The following is a 12,866-nucleotide window of genomic DNA, read 5'->3' as shown; positions in this document are numbered from 1 at the left end:
GTTCGGTGATAGCCACGATCCCGCGCCTCATCTTTCACATATCCAAGAATCACTTGAGTTGCTTTTGTGAGATGTTCAGTTCCGTACTCTATAAAGCCCGCATCTACGCAGAATTAAAAAGATTAGATTCGCTGGAGTCAAGGGGGCGTTGGCAAGGCGTCAAGGCAGCAAGGCAACCGAGGAGGCTTCGCAAAGGTGAGCTGAATCAGGTGACCAAATCTGGCTGCTATAATTAGCAGAACATTGTGAAGCTCCTCCAACAGAGCAATAGAGCCCAATCGAGTGGCTGGGCAGCAAGGCAAACGCACCGTCTCTGGCTCGACACGGGTCCCTTATGCCTCCCAGATTAAGCCCTCCAAGGCGTATTCTCTACTAATAAAAGCCTCCTTCACCTAGTCTCCGTTGCTTATAGCACCACACGTGTCAATTTCCGGAAGGCTATCCGAGGATTGCCGGTATAAGTGTAACACAGCGGGCAAAACTTCATTTTGTGGTCCACATCGCCTTGCTCGTCCACTTTACCAACGAATATCAGAACAGCGTAATTCGACCCATTGGCTCCAAACACTGCTGTATTTTTATGAAACATGGTTAGTTCAAATGGTTTCTGGCTTGACATTGCAGCAGTCGTGGAGTTGAACTTATGTGTTCCTACAGTACATCTCCAATGCCCAACGCAACTCCCGCGGACGTCAAAAGCAAAGCCCCTAGGCAGCAGCACCCTTTTGCCTTTTTTTTTTCACTGCGAATCAATTCTCATGGCCTGCATATGTGCTTTCATTGGCACTGAGACGGGCAATGTTGCGCCGCTGCGCAGAAAGCAGCCCGAGTCGGGACGACGATTGGCCTCCGACCAGAATAACTGCGCCTTCTGCGCAGCAGCAGCAGCGATGATATAAAGCATTGGGATATCGATGTGTCGCTGCCCAGATCCCGAGCTACTTATTCCTCAATGATTCCGACACTATCGCTACTACAACTCCTTTGTTCCCATCAGTTGGCATTAACATCTCATGGAAGAGTCACTAGACGAAATGCTCGAGCGATACATATCACAGACTCCTCAGGAAGACGGTGTGCTTCTCCATACGGATCCCGAAGCAGACACATACTACCCATCCCCAGCGCTCCGCATATCGACGATACAGAAGCAGATTACACAATTTGACAAAGTGCACATCGATGGCAACGAGCCTACTCCATGCCTTTACTCTGTTTATCAATCGCCCACCAGCGCACGTTCTTCTGCGGATGAGAGACAATCATGCCTGATGTTCGAGAAGTGTCTGGCTGGACAAGACGGTCTGGATGAGTGGCCTGGCCATCTCCATACGCATCTGGAGCAGGACAAGCCTCGAACCAGCTCCAAGTCGGTCGAAGACAACAATGACTTCGTCCGGCGGTCCAGCAGACCGGATATCGGAATCATCCATAAGGTTGGGGGTCAATTGACACTGCGCAGCGTTTGCAAAACTGTGGGTTATTCGAAGACTAGGATGCTTCCTCCCTCTCCCAAGAGCCCTTCGCCCATGAATAGCTCAGACTATGCCTTTAGTCGCCGCTCTCTGGCCAAGGACGAAGTCTTTTCACGCAAGAGCTTACCTACTTGTACTGCCGCAACCGAGTCGGCGGCACTGAGTGTCTCCGACTGTGAGAATTCCCCAAGCAGCCTGGGAACCGAACATGCTTCTCGCTCAGACCTCCTCGATGAATTTGTACACTTCACAATGTCATGGTTCTCAGCATGGCTTGCCAACCAGCCTAGTACCACCGAGTTGAACCCAGGCAGCCAATCAACTCAAACTTACAATGGCGAGAATCGAGGCGAGTCTTCACAACCAGGGAAGCGGAAAGCTTGCGGTCAAAGAGACAAGGACAGAGGGGACAGGAAAGCCCGGCGCGTGAATGGGGCCAATGGAGACGAGCCCGATGATCATGGTAGTGGTAGCACCTCTGCTTCAGGGGTGGACACAGGGAGTTTTCTGGCTTGCCCTTTTTATAAGAGGAACCCGTCACATTACCACCATGGCAAATTTGGGCTTTGTGAAAGTGGCGGTTGGAAGACATATCACAGAGTCAAGTCAGCATAACAGGCCCACTCCATCAACATCGAATGCTAATACACAAGTGACAGAGAGCATCTACATCGCAAACATCTACGCCCAGACCATATATGTGAGCGATGTTTTGCAGACTTCAAGGACGACGCAAGCCTACAAAGGCATTTTCCGTCGCAGTGTGCAGGAAGCAGGGATCATAACCCTTACCTGAGCCCAACCCAGTGGGAACAGTTGAAAGCAGCCTCTATGCGCGGACAACCAGAAGCTGAGAAGTGGAAACAAATGTTTCGCATACTCTTTCCAGGCGAAAACATTCCGGACCCATGTGTGTGTTGTTTCTTATGTTTACCAACTTAGCTGGCTGTTCACTAATCCGGCCTCCAGACAAGGATGGGCTGTCTTGCAATGAGGATGTCACGAGACTGCGTTCGGCCATTGAGAGCATCATATTGAACACCCCCAATGCAACGCAGAACCTGCTTCATACGATCCAAAACATCATGTCTGTTGCGATTGAGGCGATACATGGCGCCAGCGTCACAGCCGAAGACGGAGCGGATAGGTATGTGGCAGCCGCAAGCGCCTTGACAGAGTCATGGAGTTCAATGGAAGGGATTCCAGATGTGACGGATTTTGCTCCGGATCAAAGTGGCGCATGTTTCTTCAGTTCCTTGGGAGAGTTTCCAGACGCGGCGGGTTTTGGAGACGACCAAATTGAGCCGGGGGCATTCAATGGATTAGAGGGGCCTCCAGACGTGACGAACGCTGTGGACTATCATAATGGCCTGTGGGCATTGAATGGTCTGCAAATATTTCCGGATAGGGCAGATCCGTCGGACGATACAGATGTTATATGGACGCTCGATGAAGGGCAACAGGATCCAAACATGACAAATGTTGCGTGGACGCCGAACAGGTAAATTGGAAGGGGTTCTATACACAACGGGCTATGCGGAATGGCAAGATGGCGAGTGGAGGTTCAATCAGAGAAGTGGCTAGAAATGCCAGACGAGAGAAGCTATAGTTTTCATCACTGTCTACAGCCATTTTTCACCAGCAGGACAAGTCCTCAAGTAATAACACGTCCCGTCATACTTGCGTAGGCTAAGGCATACAAGTATAATGCCTGCTTAAGGCTTCTATATAGTACCTAGGTAGTAGATATAGGAAAGTAAAGCTACTACACTTCTACTATTTACTTACTACTGTTGCTGCTACTTGCTACTCCTCCTACTGCTGCTATCACTATACCACTTACTCCCGGCCTGGATACCCCAGGAAGCGAGGTCGTTATAGGAATTCCCGTCATTACAAAGAAACGGCATGTCAATCAGACGGTGGTCAAGATCGCCAGACGGCAGCGGTAAATGTTCCGCTGCAATAACGCTGTCCATCGCCGCCTTAACCATGAAACACCGTCACGACAGAAGAGACACGACAAAGTTCTTCGAAGTTGGCGACAAAGTGTATTGCGGGAGGTTGGCCAGGTTTGGATGCTCATGTTGTCATTGATGCATTGTGTAGAGAGATGGTGAACGCACCAATGAAGACATAGGCTTGTTCACTTGCGCTGGTCAAGAATTCATACCTAGTAAAAGGTGCAATTTCAACGCGCCTGTGGAACAAAGTTGTTACACGCTCACATACCGAGGCACAAGATTTATCCCGATTTCGGTGTGATCTGAGGCACAAGGAGTTGAAATCCGATGACGGAATTGGACAGTTAGCGCAACCAAACGAGGTAACAGCCGTGCAAGACCGCGCCTGCCAGAAACATCTTATCTGGGCACGGCAGGTGATGCCTACAGTGCCCCTGCCTAGGTAGTTGCTGGACGTACAACTTCCAATTGACTCGGGCATCCGAGTAGAATCATCAATATCAGCATCAATATCAGCATCATCAGCTTCATCGCCATCAGGAGGCCGACTGGTGCAGCCTAAATACCCAATGCTTCTTATATCCGTCCTTTGACGCACCTTGCTCATCACGGCAACAGACACCTGGTTTCTCTCAATGGCCCTCGTCGCCGGAATACCACAAAAGCCAAAGCGGTGCCAATATTCTTCAGGCGAGTTGCCCAGAAACAAAGAGGTCCGAATCTGATGTTCAATGTCCAGGGTAGATGGGATTCGCACAAGGACCCCAGGGGCGGTTCAACCGCGGCTCGGCTCTGCAGCGTCTCATTGGATCTCTGATCTCTGCCTGCCTGAGGGAATCGGCGCCATCCAGCCCTTTTCCTCTAGCCCCAGGCACCACCAACCAACAAACGAGACGCACACACGAACCAACCCGCCCCTGCCGGACCCGAAAATCGGGGGACCCCGAGAACGAAGGGCGACTCTCCACCGTTTTGCTGCCATTCCATTGGCCGAGAGACGAGCCTCTCCGTACTTGCACCTACGAGACAGCCGATTCGACAGCCGAAGCTTCGGCCGACTTCGCGCCTAACCAAGGCCTGGCAGACAGAAACAAAGGGCGGGACGCCACGGAACACAGGTCTACGTACACAATGTACTCTGGGGCTTACACGGATAACGGGCGCTTCCTGCAGAAGCCTTCTTTGGGCCAAGAATCCGGGGGCTTCCCCCGCTCGTCGAGATCGTGAAGCAGAGGCGGAGTGCTTCGTACCTGATGGCTTCCCCAGGCACGAAGCAATTGGCGCAATCGCTGTCATTTGCCCCAGGCACGAACTTGGTTGAAGGCTACCATAAAGTACCTCAGCCTATACCAAAGTTGCGGGATCGACAGCGACGACTGGACCGGCCTAGTACCGGTTCTCATACACTGTTTTCCCCTTCCATTTTTTTTTTTTTAATTGGCGCCCAGCCTCGGAAGATAGCCGGGCACAAGAGGACGAGGCTGGATGTGCCGCCTGTGAGACAAGGCTTGCCCTGTCACCCTGTTCCTCTTCACAACGCAAAAAGGCTTTGTCAATGCCGCCACTGCCCGCCGCCTGTCACTGCTCCAAGTCAACGCCGAGCCCGCATCTCCGTCTGCCCTGTGCGTGCGGGCGAGCAGGGAGCCTGTATTTTCCTCCCCCGTTTTTTAAACCTATCTAGGTCAGGCAGTCTCCCAGTCGATCGACGGCGGCGCGCTCGCTCTGCCTGTCGCATATCCGCTTCTCCGCACCTCGCCCGTCAACCCGAGGCTTCCGCTCTGCTGCTCTCCCCACGATCCCGCGATTCTTCAGCAATGCCCGATAAGACGACGTCTGTTGTCTCGTACGCCGCCGGGGCGTCGCTCGCCGCGGCAGCGCTGTTCTACGTCTTTGGCCCGACCTTCACCATCGACCACGACACCTCCGGCTCGCGCAAGAAGACCATCGTCGGGCTGCGCAACCAGGCCAACGACTGCTTCATCAACTCGGTGCTGCAGGCACTGGCCGGGCTGCCCGAGCTACGCGTCTACCTGATCCGCGAGACGCACCGCCGCCGAATCGAAGACCCGTCTGTATACGCACAACTGGTGCAGCCCCTGGATGGAAAAGAGCTTGCGCAGTGGAAGCTGCAAGGCCTCCAGGATGGGCTGGTGACGTACGGGCTCAAGGAGATGCTGGACGCGCTTAACGAGCGGCCCATTTCGAAAAAGGCCATTTCGCCCTTTCCCTTTGTCAAGGTGCTAGAGATGGCGTTCAAGCAGCGCATCAGCAGACAGCAGCAGGATGCGCAAGAGTTTCTGCAGATCGTCGCCGAGAGGCTCAAGGACGAATACCATGCCGGCCAGCGCGCGCGCCTGCATGCTCGGAGACAGGGCCTTGCCGCACTCGCCGATTCGGACCAAGCCAAGGACGGCAACGAAACCGACAGGTCGGAGGATGCTGCTGAGAACCCCGACGGCGCGGAGGCATCTGCCTCTGGCACCCAGATCCCCATCACCGTCGACCTGGCAGAGGTGCAGCGGGCGGTTCGCGAGATTCAGGCTCCGCTGGAGCTCGAGGAAGGGTTCCCGCTCGAGGGCAGATACGAGTCGCACATTCAATGCCAGACCTGCGGCTACACCACCAAGCCGAGAGAGGAGACCTTTTGCACACTGACGCTGGCAGTCCCCCAGGTCTCGTCCACGACACTGAACGCATGCTTCGACGGTATTTTTAAGACGGAATATATCGATGATTTCAAGTGCGAAATGTGTCGGCTGGTGCAGACCAAGAACAACCTCGAGCAGGAGATGGCCAAGTCGACGTCCGACAGCTTTAAGGCATTGGCCCAAGAGAACATCCAGAAGCTCCAGGCGGCGATAGACGTTGACCCTGAGCGGCCGCCCGAGGACGTGGAGCTGGGCGACATTCGGTATGCGCCCAAGAGAAAGATTGCCAAGACGACACGCATATCTACGTTTCCCAAGATCCTGGCCATCCACCTGTCGCGGTCCATCTACGGCATCGGGCAAATCACGCAAAAGAATTCGGCCAAGGTGTCCTTCCCCGAGCAGCTGCCGCTGGGAAGCGTCATGAAACAGCGCAAGTACAAGCTCCTGGGCGTGGTCACACATCGAGGAGGCCACAACAGCGGGCACTACGAAGCATTCAGGCGGCAGAACACGCCGTCTCCCTATGCAAACATTAACCCATTTCAGCCTTCCGATATCTATAGCAAGACACCGACGCCCATATCCACTCCTCAGATCTCAGCCCTCCGATCCGACAGCCCGTCCCTCTCGACGCCGGATCTGCTCTCGCCATCCTCAGACACGACCCCCTCCACCCCATCGCTGGAGCTCCCTGGGGCGCCCCCCCGAAGCGTCCCTGGCGATCTGCCCAGCTCTCTCGTGAACGGCAAAGATCGAGACGGCGAGACGAGCAGCCTTCGATCTTTCACCGCGTCTACCAAGTCAGCGCTGTCCAAGCTCGCTCCCCCAAGAGCAAGCCTGAACGGATCCTCTTCACCCAGCTCGCTGGCCGCCGGCAAGCCTCAGCCGCGACCTAAGAAGCGAAGGCCTGCGGACAAGTGGTGGAGAGTGAGCGACGAGAAAGTACGCGAGGCCAAGACCAGCGAGGTTCTAGGCATGCAGAAAGAAGTCTATCTGCTGTTTTATGAATTGGAGCCGGAAGAGTGAAGTGCTCGTGCTGCTCTGGGAACAGCAGCTTTGTGCTTGCATTAACATCTGCCCCCCCTTTCATCGTTCCTGAACGACCTGCCTTTACGAAGTACTTTCACGACGAAGTCTTTTGTTTCCTTTCCTCTTTATCCTCTTCTATACTATATTTGCTTGATGCATTGTCTGGCGTTGCTCACTTCTTGGCTTTCCGTTTTCTTCATGATTGAAAGGCTTTCTTGATGATTGGAATCTGTACTATTGGAAAAAAAAAAAGTTGCAAAAAAGGTGCTTCCCGAAAAGAACATTTCTGGATTAGAACGCTCTTCGCTTTACTTCTTGGGAATGCAGAAAAAAGGGCCCCGTTGAACACATGGTGGCGGACGTGGTTGAGGAGAGGCAGTGTTTTTGGAAAAGAGAGAGAATGAAAAAGGGGATGGGGTATCGGGGAGTATAGGAGGCAGCCGTTCCATGAGGAGGGAGAGAGAGTATGGTACATTATCCGTTGTAAGAGAAAGTATAGGTACTTACTTGTAGCAGTAGTAAATAGTTATTTAAAGTAGCATACGCAGCATTCTATATAAAGACGTCGCAGCGGTTGTTGTATCAATATGGCTTGGTTCAAATTGATTCGCTGTGATATTGATGTGAATCTGTGTTTAATTAGCTAGTAGGCATGAAGTACTGGAAATGACTTCATGAAGACACTTCATATTCGCAAAAAAAAAAAAAAAAAAAAAAAAAAAGCAAGAAAAGGAAAAAGCAAGTAGACAAGAAGAGCCACAATTTAACCAAAAACAGCAAGACCAGCACTGTCTTAAACCCCCGTTCATTCTAGAAATTCTCATGCAATGTTCTTTTTCTTCTAAGATTGGACTACGGGACCCTGATCCAGCGTCCCGGATTGCCGCGTAATTGAGCCAATCTTTCTAGAGGCTCCAAACTGTCCGGGGTTCTTTAAATAGGTAAGAAATCAAAAGCATTTCAGATATTCTTCTTCTTCATCTTCTACCTTTTTTTCAGCTTGCACAGTACATGAGATGACATGTGATTTTGTTTGTTTCTATTTTCATCTCTTCTACCTGGGCGAGATGAATGCGTGTTCTTACCGGGGTTGAGCTTAATCTCACACGATCCTGGCTACTTTTCTCTTCACTTTTCTCAAGTTAATGAAGTGATGGGAGCCTCTCTTGCATATTGCTTCGTACTATGTATGTGCTTCGTAGTCCGAGCAAGGTATCGGCAATGACCAACATGTTTCATGGTAGTGATGAGTGAGAACATGCAACCTGAGGTGGAAATCGATCAACTTTCTGCACAATGACGCACAAAAATGTGAGATAGAACGGCAACCCTCTTAGTCAAACACTCCAAACTCCAGATAAAAAAAGAAGTTTCAGCCATCAGGGACATAATATGTCCATGCCACGACTATGCAAGAGAAAGAAAGAGGCAAAGAAGCCCACCTGGAGCATCTCCACAAAGGTGCGTCAGCTTCGTCGATCATGCCGCTAGCAACAGACATGGCAGATTCTGCCCCCTTACGATTCATGAATGACGAGTGAGAGAAAGAAGAGAGGCTGCTGGGAAAAAAAAAGCGCGTTTGAGAAGTCGACGGCATTATGCCTGTGTAGATGCTGCCACGGTAGTAGCTCGTCCGATGAAAAAATATGGAGAAAGAATAGGTAGGCTCCCGTCAGCATGAAAATACCAAGAAGCTTACAAGCAGGCACAGACAACGGTCGAACCCCGTAAGCCATCGGACGCCTTTGCAGTTCTCAAGAGGGGCGAAACAACAAGCCCCTGAAAGCTGTTGAACAGCACGACACTCGACATATATCCACCTAGCCAGAGGAGTTGTCATAGCGACTCATGACTTGCATCCTCAGCCGGCTTCAGGATATTTTCGTCTCCTTCACCTTTATCAGTGGTTGTAGAAAGGATTCCGTCAGTTTGCGGAGTCTTGCAACACTATATGTAGTCAGTCGTAACTGCGCCCAGACAACCGCCTAGTAGCCATGGTGTTCAAGCCACGAGCCACTCGCCGACGGCTCACTCTCCTTTTTGCCAGTCTCGTCCTTCTTCTTAGTACCACGTACCACTTACTCCCCCACGACTCTCACGTCCGACTCTCCGTCAACTTCAACGCCTCGCGCTTCTGGAATGCACTCCGAGCTTCAGCCACAGATCGCGACGCTTGGCTGCGTCAACGCCCTGCGCCATACCCGCTGAGCCTGCGCGACGACGTCGGCTATCTCATAAAAACAGGCTACGGCACTCGCCATCGGTTGCCTGCCTTGATCGAAGCCTTCGGTCGCACTGGCGACATTCTGGGAGACGAACACCAGAACTTCATTGTTGTCGGAGACTGGACGCCAACGAACCGGACAGCCGATGGACAGCCGAGCATGTACAATATCGTGGACATGCTGATGGAGACCAAGCTTGATCCATCGCTTCAAGGCCACCCTCGTCTCTCCAAGTATCGTTCCCTTCAGGAGGCGATCGACTCGGGCGACGAGGGTGAAGCGAACAAGCTTGGCCAAGAATTCGGGTGGGAGTTGGATGCGCTCAAGGTAGAGTAACCGCAAGACATGCCCATGACGCCCCCCTTATTCCTTCGTCTGCTGACATCTGAGCGGTCAAGTTCATCATGGGCATGGAGTTGGCTTACAAGCTGATGCCTCAGAAGAAGTGGTACACCATCTTAGACGACGACACTTTTCTGATAGGGCCTTCGCTCCATCTCCTCTTGAGCCACTTGGATCCCGCTAGACCGCAGTACATTGGCAACGCGGTGGGCGACTACAAAAGTCGGTTCGCACACGGGGGTTCTGGCATCGTGCTGTCGCAGGAGGCCATGCGGCGGCTCTTCAACAACCCCGGCATCGTCGCCCAATCACATGTCGATTCGCTCGATGAGACATGGGGTGACCGCCTGGTAGGTACGACGCTGATCAAGCTGGGGATCTATCTCGACGAGCGGTATGGCCACTACTTCAACGGTGAGCCGCCCGCGATGGCCCGGGTTCAGGGAGACCGCTTCTGCTCGCCCATTGTGTCCCTCCACGGCCTCCGCAGACCGGGGGCCATGGTGGCCGTCGGCCAGGCCCTCTCCAACAGACAACAGCCAGTGCTCTGGGCCGACCTATGGCAGCTGTTTGCCGCCCCTTCACTCGACGACGCTGGCCGCGAGCCGGAACGTCAGATGCGGGACCACGTGGGGCCGACGGGCGACGACACGACGACATGGGAGAGCATCGCATCGGCAGAGGCCTGCCGCAGCAAGTGTCGAGATAGCAAGAGCTGCCTGGCGTGGACCTTTGATACGGAGACGCGGGCTTGCCACACCAGTCCTTGGATGGTCATTGGGGACAGCAGCGGCGCAGAGACGGAGGAGTCTGGCCTCGATTGGCAGAAGGTGGAGTCTCTGGTGCAGCACTGCGGCCGAGCATCCATGTACGAGTAGCAGTAGTAGCAATATATGGGTGCCCTTGCAATCTGTAGGGTGCCCGGTTGCAGTTGGATCAACGCCTTGCAATCAATGGAATCTGATCCCATAGGACGGCCGCAAAGACACCACCAACGCAATGCAGAGATGGTGATAACACGAGGCAACACGACCGCTTGGTGTGTGCCTCGAGTGGGTTGTAGCAGTGACACCGGCTGCAGCTGGCAGGGCCGCAAAGGAGGGAGTTGACCGTACATGCATGTCCGCAGTATTGGCAGCAGCAGCACGAGCTGTATTGCATAGTGACACTGCTTTTGTATATAACAAAGCTGGCTGCATGTGATATGTTGCTACTGCGTGACCATGTCCAAGATGCGCACACAAATGCCTGCTTGCAGATGCCCTGTCACCGTCTCCGCACCTTGGGAAACAGGGGGGGCGTCTGCCGCAGCCAATCTAGACTGGTAGCGAGGCTGCGCGAGTACTAGTAAGGAGAGAGCCCCGAAGAAACGGGAAAAGGGAAAAGGGAAAAGAAGGAAAAGAAGAAATGGGGATCACGGAGTAAGACAGCGAGCAAACTGTATGAAGCGCCCTGCTCTTTGCCGGGGAAAGGAGACGAGACGAACAGGGCATTGAATGACTCGGTACTTTGGCGGGCCTGAAGAGCGTGCCTCTATGCTCCCCGACGTTGAGATGATCAGGTAAAGATTGCAGATAGTCGTGCTTCTGCGACGTGATTGCTCGCTGAGTGCATAATGCGGAGTTTAGCGGCCGTGATTGTCGACAGCTTTGGTAGACAGGCAAGGACGCCGTCTCGAAGACCCAAGCCCGAGCAACGGTGACGATGCAGCCATGTCTCATGGTGATTGTCTGGCTGTGACTCTGGCTGGCCGCCTCCGCCACACTAGAATCCTCCCTACTTGCACACCCCTAGCCGCGTGAAGCCATATAGGCACTTGCAGTCCGTATTTGTGCTCTTCTCTGCAAATGGAGTGAGAATAGGGGGCAGGCTGGCAGGCTTCCGGAGTGGGCCAGCACCGGGTCCTCTTCAGCTTTCGTTGGCAACGTGATGGTCAACGGTCAGCGCTGGTTGACACCCGCTTGTAGTACTTCTCCGTACGTACTTCTGGGCCCGGCGCCTCCCTGCTGCCTCCCCCCTCCACTATGAGTGATGACAGCAGAGCCAGGAGCATGAAAGGACTAAGAACCTTGCCCAGGAAGTCGGTGTTCGCTTATCTGACTGTACAGCTAATTACTCCGATGGATTAGGACAGTCAGGAGCGCTTGCACCAGCGACTGCTGCCTCTATCGACGGATGCCACCAGGCACGCGATGGACCGGCTCCTTTCCAAGAGACATCTGGCTCTCGCCTTGTGGAGCTGGGGAGGGAAATCGCAGAGCCGGTAGGCTAAGTCATGCGGCTAGATCCTCCATGCATCGAGATGGCATGAAGCGCTGATAGTCGATGCAGTCGTGTGCGAGTCTCACTTAGCCTGCCTGGAGAGGGTTGTAGGCTAAGCAGACGAAAACCACTAGGAGGCGACGACGTAACATTACCACGTCTAAGTCGACCGCGGATGCTGGCGACGTGCTGCTGCAGCACCCCTCTCAGCCGGCCTGGATCCCTGCCAGCGGTGACGGGAGCACAGTCCGCTGTATGTACGGAGCAGATGCCTGGAGTCAGACATACGGTCTGCGTACTTCGTCCGCTTGTGGTAGTGTGCTTCCGGGTATGGTGGCGCCTGAGCGTGAATGCAAGCGTCGCAGCTCTTTGGGGTCCCTCCACGAGGAGCATCGCCAGGTTTGTTATCGACCATGCCAAAGCTGATGCAAGGAGTAGCTGCCCGTACGGTTGTCGTCCCCTTTGGCGGCTTGCCAAGGCTGTCGCTCAAAGCCGGGCGGAGGCGAGACCTTGGGCTGCTGCTTGGCGACGGAAGAATGGGTCGAAGAGGGGAGGAGACGAGGAGACTCTGACGCTGAGTAGGTGCTCGAGTATCCTCTTGATGTGAAGATCAATCACATGTAACGAGAGCTGCCGGCGTCGACATTGCGGAGAAATGCTCACTCGCACCAATGATGGCATGCTGAGCAGATAGAGCAGGCATAGCGTGTAGATCTCTGCGAGACTCACTCTCGGCCTGGGCTCTCTCCCGAACACATCAGGATAGCTGTGATGGGTGTAGAGAACGAGAATGCGGAGCAACTGCAGCAGCGCGGCTTGCGGTTATCCATGTGGCTGATGGCCCCCTTTCGCTTCGCCAAGGAAGCAAGCCGTTCTTTGGTGCCCTGGTTGATGAGCTCCGTCCCCCGTGGGGGGGGG

At 53.7% G+C, this 12,866-nt stretch overlaps 3 protein-coding genes across 3 annotated transcripts; 2 read left to right on the top strand and 1 right to left on the bottom strand.

Moving 5' to 3' along the window:
* Window positions 1-5,253: 5,253 nt before the first annotated feature.
* On the top strand, window positions 5,254-7,116 carry CCMA1212_001846 (Ubiquitin carboxyl-terminal hydrolase 16; the record flags this gene model as incomplete). Its single annotated transcript, XM_073699258.1, has 1 exon — window positions 5,254-7,116. One exon carries the CDS (start codon window positions 5,254-5,256, stop codon window positions 7,114-7,116), a length of 1,863 nt encoding a protein of 620 aa, XP_073562705.1.
* A 1,997-nt stretch (window positions 7,117-9,113) lies between these two features.
* CCMA1212_001845 (uncharacterized protein) lies at window positions 9,114-10,564 on the top strand (the record flags this gene model as incomplete). Its single annotated transcript, XM_073699257.1, has 2 exons — window positions 9,114-9,671; window positions 9,743-10,564. 2 exons carry the CDS (start codon window positions 9,114-9,116, stop codon window positions 10,562-10,564), a joined length of 1,380 nt encoding a protein of 459 aa, XP_073562706.1.
* Window positions 10,565-12,108: 1,544 nt separating this feature from the next.
* CCMA1212_001843 (uncharacterized protein) lies at window positions 12,109-12,651 on the bottom strand (the record flags this gene model as incomplete). Its single annotated transcript, XM_073699256.1, has 2 exons — window positions 12,109-12,545; window positions 12,612-12,651. 2 exons carry the CDS (start codon window positions 12,649-12,651, stop codon window positions 12,109-12,111), a joined length of 477 nt encoding a protein of 158 aa, XP_073562701.1.
* Between the last annotated feature and the right edge of the window lie 215 nt (window positions 12,652-12,866).

Source organism: Trichoderma ghanense (genome assembly GCF_004382785.1).
Source record: "Trichoderma ghanense strain CCMA-1212 chromosome Unknown scaffold_1, whole genome shotgun sequence".
NCBI lineage: Eukaryota > Fungi > Ascomycota > Sordariomycetes > Hypocreales > Hypocreaceae > Trichoderma > Trichoderma ghanense.
The sequence above is the reverse complement of the archived record's forward strand: the minus strand, read 5'-3'. Positions and strand labels throughout refer to the sequence as shown.